This window comes from Myripristis murdjan, chromosome 7, assembly GCF_902150065.1.
Source record: "Myripristis murdjan chromosome 7, fMyrMur1.1, whole genome shotgun sequence".
Classification (NCBI taxonomy): Eukaryota; Metazoa; Chordata; class Actinopteri; order Holocentriformes; family Holocentridae; genus Myripristis; species Myripristis murdjan.
Window position 1 is genome coordinate 29831515 of NC_043986.1, and position 6269 is coordinate 29837783.

Consider the following 6269-nt stretch of genomic DNA (forward strand, 5'->3'; position numbering starts at 1 on the left):
ACAAAGGGACAAACGCTGCGGGTGATGCTGTGGTACTGTGTGTCACATTATCACAAAGAGGCAGAGGACATGCTGTAGCACATCTCACCACACGGCAAATTCAACTCACTTTGAGTGGGAGGGATGTAGGATCATAGGAGCAAGGCCGCTGAACTTGTGGCCTGCCTCTCCTGTTCCAAGAAGCCCCCAAGACTTACCAGTCTCACTTCTCTCTCTATCTCAAGGCAATGAAGTGCCAGCCTTGTGTCAATCAACCGGCTGGCACAGTTACCTCTGTAGCGCTGTACTCCAATCGGCCCTGTCACTCAGGCTATCTTCCAAGATAGAAAGGAAAAGGAAAAGTAATTGGATTTGCTGCTAGCAGGGAAATGATGAAATGACATGAAATCATTCCCCCCCTCACGCACCGCACAGACACACACACACACAGGCACACACCTACACACCGTTCCGAGTAAATCTCCCTCTCCCTCGCTCTCTCTCTCTTTCTTGCTTTCCTCTTTTTGTTTCTGAAATCTGGAAATACTTCAGGCGGTAGAGTTTCTTTTCATCTCGCCCGATGCGGCAAGAGCGCCAGGTAGACAAAAGAGGAGACGAAATGAGGGGAATGAAAGGATTTCCAGGTTTTTAAGGAGATCTGAGGTGGGTTTTTTTGGGATGTTTCTGGCAAACGGTGTAGAAGGAAGCCCTTGGTTCAATTTCACGCTGTTAAAAACTCTCTGTACCCCACCTAAATGTTGTCTCTCTACAAAGTGGTGTGCTGTGGCGTTTAAAAGAAGAAAAAAAAAAAATCATCTGTGACTGTTAAGCACTGAGCAAGGAACAACAGCATATATATGCTGCTGCTGGCTGGCAGGCATGGGTCGTATCAGCCTAAGGAAACAGACTACGGCAATTTGATCTGGGTGTTTAAATGCATGGCAGTTTGTGCGATGGGACCCAAGCGCTGTGAAAAGTCCTACATGTTACATTTTATGCTGCACCCTATGCCCTACAGTCCTCTGTGCGACATCCTTCACATGCCACCCTAACCAGTGTCCTGTGTCTTTTACCTTGAACCCTATGCCCTACATTTTTTATTTTTTGTCCTACACTACATTTTGTCTTTCACCTTGCCCCCTACGTCTTATGTCTTTCACCTTGCACCCTACACCCTACATCTTGTCTGTCTCTTTGCACCCTATGTCTTATGCTATTCATCTTGCACCCTACATCGTATGGGTTTCATCTTGCACCCTAAAACCTACATCTTTGTCTTTTCTTCTCGAACCCTACATCTTATGTCTTTCGCCTTACAGCCGACTTATGGCTTTCATTTTGTTCCCCACATGATATTACATCCTACACCTGTCCTACATCCGGCAGTCAACAACCTGTCATTCACCCTATGTTTTCTCTTTCAACTAAAACGCTACACATCCTGTCCACATCCTATATCATGTATTACACATTCTATATTCTTCCTCCCTACATACTATATCCCATATCCTATGTCATGTATCCTGTGGTCTGCATCCTGCCCTCTACATCAACAGTTCTCCTTATTCTCCACATCCTACATCATGGCACTTTCATCTTTCTATTTCATCTGCAATGATGTGCCAGCATGCCAGCAGCATTGTCTGCTGTGCTCATACAGTTCATTTAGCACAGTTGTAACCATATCCCCATAATGGCCACAACACACAATAAAGGCTCTGAGCCCAGATTTCAACAAAGGGGGCCATAGTAACCCCGTATAAACTGGATCAAGTCCAAAAAATTGACCAAGAGTGTGAAAATGTATATAGAATAGAGTGAACCTGGGATACTTCACACACATGTATACATACACACACACACACACTTTTCCAATAGACTGTGTAGGACTAAGATTTACGCTCGTGATTATATATTCATAGATAGATCAATAAAGGGAGTCTAGCAGCGTAGATGTGTCCATGCACACACACAAACACACAGCGCCAGATAGAACAGACTGTCAGAATTAACTAATGGGTGTGTGTGTGTGTGCACGCACGTGTGTATGTGTGTGCACAGACATCAATACGCTGCAGCTTTACATTTCATTAGGCCAAGGAGCACAGTTTAACTCCCAATGAATAGCAATAAAAGCATGCTGCCTATAACCATCGCTCTCTATCTGACTCCGTCTCTCTCTCTGCTAATTCCCTGTCTCTTCTCACTCCCTTCATCCCAACCGTTCTCCTCTACAAATCTAGTTCAGCCCCTAATATAAAAACTCACAATCAGGGTCACAAACCCTCTCTCTAGCCCTCAATCCACCTCACTCTGAGTCTTTTTTCCCTCTAACTCTCTCAGGTCCCAGCCATTTCCTGTCAAATCACTACAATTACCAGCATCGCAACTCATGCCCGCGCGCACACACACACACACACCAATCCAACACACGGAAAAGGACAATACAGAAGTTAACTAGAGATGGTGGCAGTGGAGAACGGCCTGCTTGAAGATATGAAGTGATCGGCTCCTATAAGCTCCAACTTTCTTGCCATTGAACTGTAGCGCATATACGGAGTCGCATCTTACCCATCACATGCAATTTTTGCATAAGCATATAATTTGCATGTTGTGCAAATGTTTTGAAGATGTATTTAACTGCTAACAACACAGTAAAAATGAATTCAAGTTAAATAAGATATCCAAGATTTGACTAAACTGACATGAAATGATCGCTGGCACATTATGGGTGACTCTTCTCTCTTTAGAGTCATGCTCAGGGGCGCCGTATATGGGGGAAAAGTTAGGACAATTCCAAGGCCCCTTGCCAGACAGGGGGCCCAAAAAATAGGTAAAAACTAATATAAAATTATTAAACCATCATCAAGTAAATATATATATATTTTTTTTTTTGTTTCATGGGGCCCAAAATTCCTGGTGGCGCCCCTGGTCATGCTTGCATAGTAATTATATTGCAGAGGGCTGAATTGGCTGTGTTTTAAAACACTGGCTTTGGATTCACACTGTTCTGATATGAAGCCTTTTAGTAAAGTTTCATGAGTTAAACTTAAGTGGGAATCAGTGACGTCCAGTGTATCACACTATCAGGTACAGCACTCCTCAAATTTTCTATCATTTAAGTTTGTGTAGGTGTCACCATGGTGGCTGTCACTCCTCATGCTAACTACCCAGCTCTTCTATTGTTTGGTCCAATCAAATCGGAGGTGTAACACGCACCCCCTCCTGTGCTTTCACGATACAGATATAGTTGAATCACTACGATGTTTATGGCTGCCTCCCGTCCTGCTCATTCCCAGCTCCAACGCATGGCTCCGCGCTCTGCCAGCATCTGTATCGATCTGCGTGAGGATCCTGGCAGCTCCTACCTCTACACTCACCTTCCTCCCTCCATCCTTTCACACAGGAAGACACGTCGGCTGAGGGGAAATGGGATTCCGATCAGTGGGATATCGTCCAGGATCTGCTGACCCCACACACACACACACACACACACACACACTAATCATCCGTTTACACTCGCAGTCCAGGGGTCAGACACAAGGACTAGCGGACTAGGTTTCAGCCGACGTAGCAAAACACCAGAGACAGGAAGCTGTGCAGGTAGGCGCATGTGCGTGTGTTTGTATGTGTGTGTGCGCGAGTGTGTCTGCGTGAGAATGTGTGCGTTGTGCACATTATCATAGCCAATATAAAACAGTTGCTTGCACTGTCCATGGACTCGCAACTATGGGTGGTGAATATAAAAAAACTCATAAAAACAAAGTGTAATGCAATGTAAGCAATCAGAATCATCTACCATTTGAAATAAAAGATATCAACATTACAAAATAAGAGCTGATATTAAGCATAGCCTCATTTTAGAAAAACTGTCTATATTTCTTAAATACCCCATTCCCGAAGTTTTACTAAGGGCAGAATCAATTGTGTGGTTTTATTCTTGCTGTTAAGTGCTGCTTAACTAATGATGGACTGAATGGGAACATGTTCTGTTCGACATTTTGCTGTGAAACTTTGAAGTGCCGCTCACAATGAAATGGATTTAAGTTTAAGGTATTTATCTTATTCTTTGGCTTATTTATGAATGTTGTCACTTTCAGCAGGTTGTTTTCTGCTGTCTCCAGAGTTTCGGTGGCATGGATCCACTCAGTGGGAATAAACAGCCGCATGGCAGATGAAAGAGCAGCTGATTGGCATTCGCACCATGTGGTCTATCAGCATGGGTATTTCAGCCACACACACACACACACACACACACACACTCTCAGATACATACATGTATATGCACATGCATACACTAGCAGACACATATGTAAACACACATGCATTGGCAAACACACACCTACTTAGACGCACTGAGCAACCGATGGTGTACACTGTACATGATGGAGAATCACTGCTTGGCTGTGACTGAGCATAAGTTTGAGGCTACACACACACACACACACACCCCATGCGGTCTTCTCACCTTAAGTACTCGGCAGACAGGTAAAAAAAAATCCTCGCCATTCAGCTCATAGCCACTCAGAGCAGATACACTCACTGGCTCTTGACAATCCTCTGACTAGACAGTCACCCAACGGCACTCAGCAAGATAAAACCCAGACAGTTACAGTTTATCCCGCAGCGCGAGGGCTACACATCGCCCGACCTTCGCTTGGCGGGGGGAAAAAAAAAAAGAAGCAAGGGCGGTAACTGATACACACTCACGCGCCCTCACTTGTGGGAGAAATCTTGTACTTCCAATTTTCACCAGCACTCCCAGGTGACACATTTGTGGAGTGCAAAAAGCAATGCACGATGAAGCCAAAGCATTGAAAAGACTTTGTCACACACACACACACACACACACACACACACACGCGTTCCTGCTGTGCCTACCTTCTTCATGCGCCCACTGCGAGTGCCGGTGAAGGCCACAGTGTGTCCTCGGTAGTCGTAGGCGGCCACCGAGGTCATGCCGTCGTCCTTGTCTACGAAGAGAGGAATGCCCTCGATGGTGGTGGTGCCCCCTAGAGGCTGGTTGAAGTCCTGGCCGCAGAAATTGTCGTCTATCTGCAAAGGCTGCAGGGACAGAGAGGTAGAGGGAGGTTATTACACTCAGCCATCACTTCTTGTTACATGTCTTTCTTCGTCTAGAGTTGCCTTGCTTTGATTCAAATCAGTAGAACAGCTGACTCTTTGTTGCTTTTTTTTTTCCCATTTGGTTTAGTTTGATTGAACACAGCAAAAAATTCAAAGGTACCAAAATGTATCAACAGAGCCATGTGGGAGCTGTCAGCCTGCTCACTGGTCAGAGTCAGATGAGTATAGTGAGGCTGAAGGACGGAGAAAGGAAATATATGTTGTTGTTTTTTTTATTTTATTTTATTTTATTCTAATAATAGATTTTTTTTCCCTCACTTAAATCTACAAACACATATATGACCGGCCAGGGTCCTTTCTGTGTGGAGTTTGCATGTTCTCCCTCTGTCTGTATGGGTTTCCACTGGGAGCTCCAGTTTCCTCCCACTGTCCAAAGGCATGCAAGACAGGTGACCTGGACATACTAAATTGCCCCTAGGTGTGAATATGCTTGTCTGTCTGTCTGTCTTGTGATGGTCTGGTGACCTGTCCAGGGTGTTTCCCCTGCCTTCGGCCCAGTGAGTGCTGGGATAGGCTCCAGCACCCCCCGCAACCCTTACAAAGATAAGCGATTTGGAAAATGAATGATTATATCCAACTTGGGCATGGAGAGCCATCAGCAGCTTCGACATTTATTCATTATTGCAATGATATACCAGAAAGATAATGCACCTCCTCATTGCACCATGTCAGCCTTTGAATAATTTTATTCCTTTCCTATTTGTTAACTCCTACCAGCAACCAAGTTGTTTTTTCCCAGTTCTTTATTTATGAGCCCATCATGCGAGTTAGACTCGTGATGTGCCGTCAGCCTACAGTTTGCTGGTATATTGGAACTGGAGGAACTGAACTGTTACCTTGTATTTTCATTGCACTTTTTTTACAATCATTTTGTCTTTGTGTTAGTTTTCAGTAACAAAAACAACACTGGGTGTGGGTGACTTCACCTTCACGCCTCAAACTTTGCAAGAATTCATTTGTAACCATACTGAGAGACACCACCTCCTCAACAGAGTCTCGGTTTGGTTGTTTTGGTCTGCATCTGAGTGTGATTTTTAGAGCTCACTTACAGAAGGAAGTTTTCACAGTCCTCAACACTTAGAATGTTGTATATTAGTGAAAAATAAAAAAAAAAGCTAAACCGCTGAAAATTTAGATTAAAAAGG

At 44.4% G+C, this 6269-nt stretch overlaps 1 protein-coding gene across 1 annotated transcript in view; it reads right to left on the reverse strand.

Moving 5' to 3' along the window:
• Window positions 1–3212: 3212 nt before the first annotated feature.
• Window positions 3213–6269, reverse strand: part of LOC115361463 (plexin-A1-like) — a gene marked incomplete at its 5' end in the record, with an annotated part of 28277 nt that continues 25220 nt past the window's right edge. Inside the window, 2 exons of the mRNA XM_030054833.1 lie at window positions 3213–3374; window positions 4861–5043. Coding sequence (XP_029910693.1) covers window positions 3213–3374; window positions 4861–5043 — 345 coding nt within the window. The remainder of the gene's footprint in view (window positions 3375–4860; window positions 5044–6269) is intronic.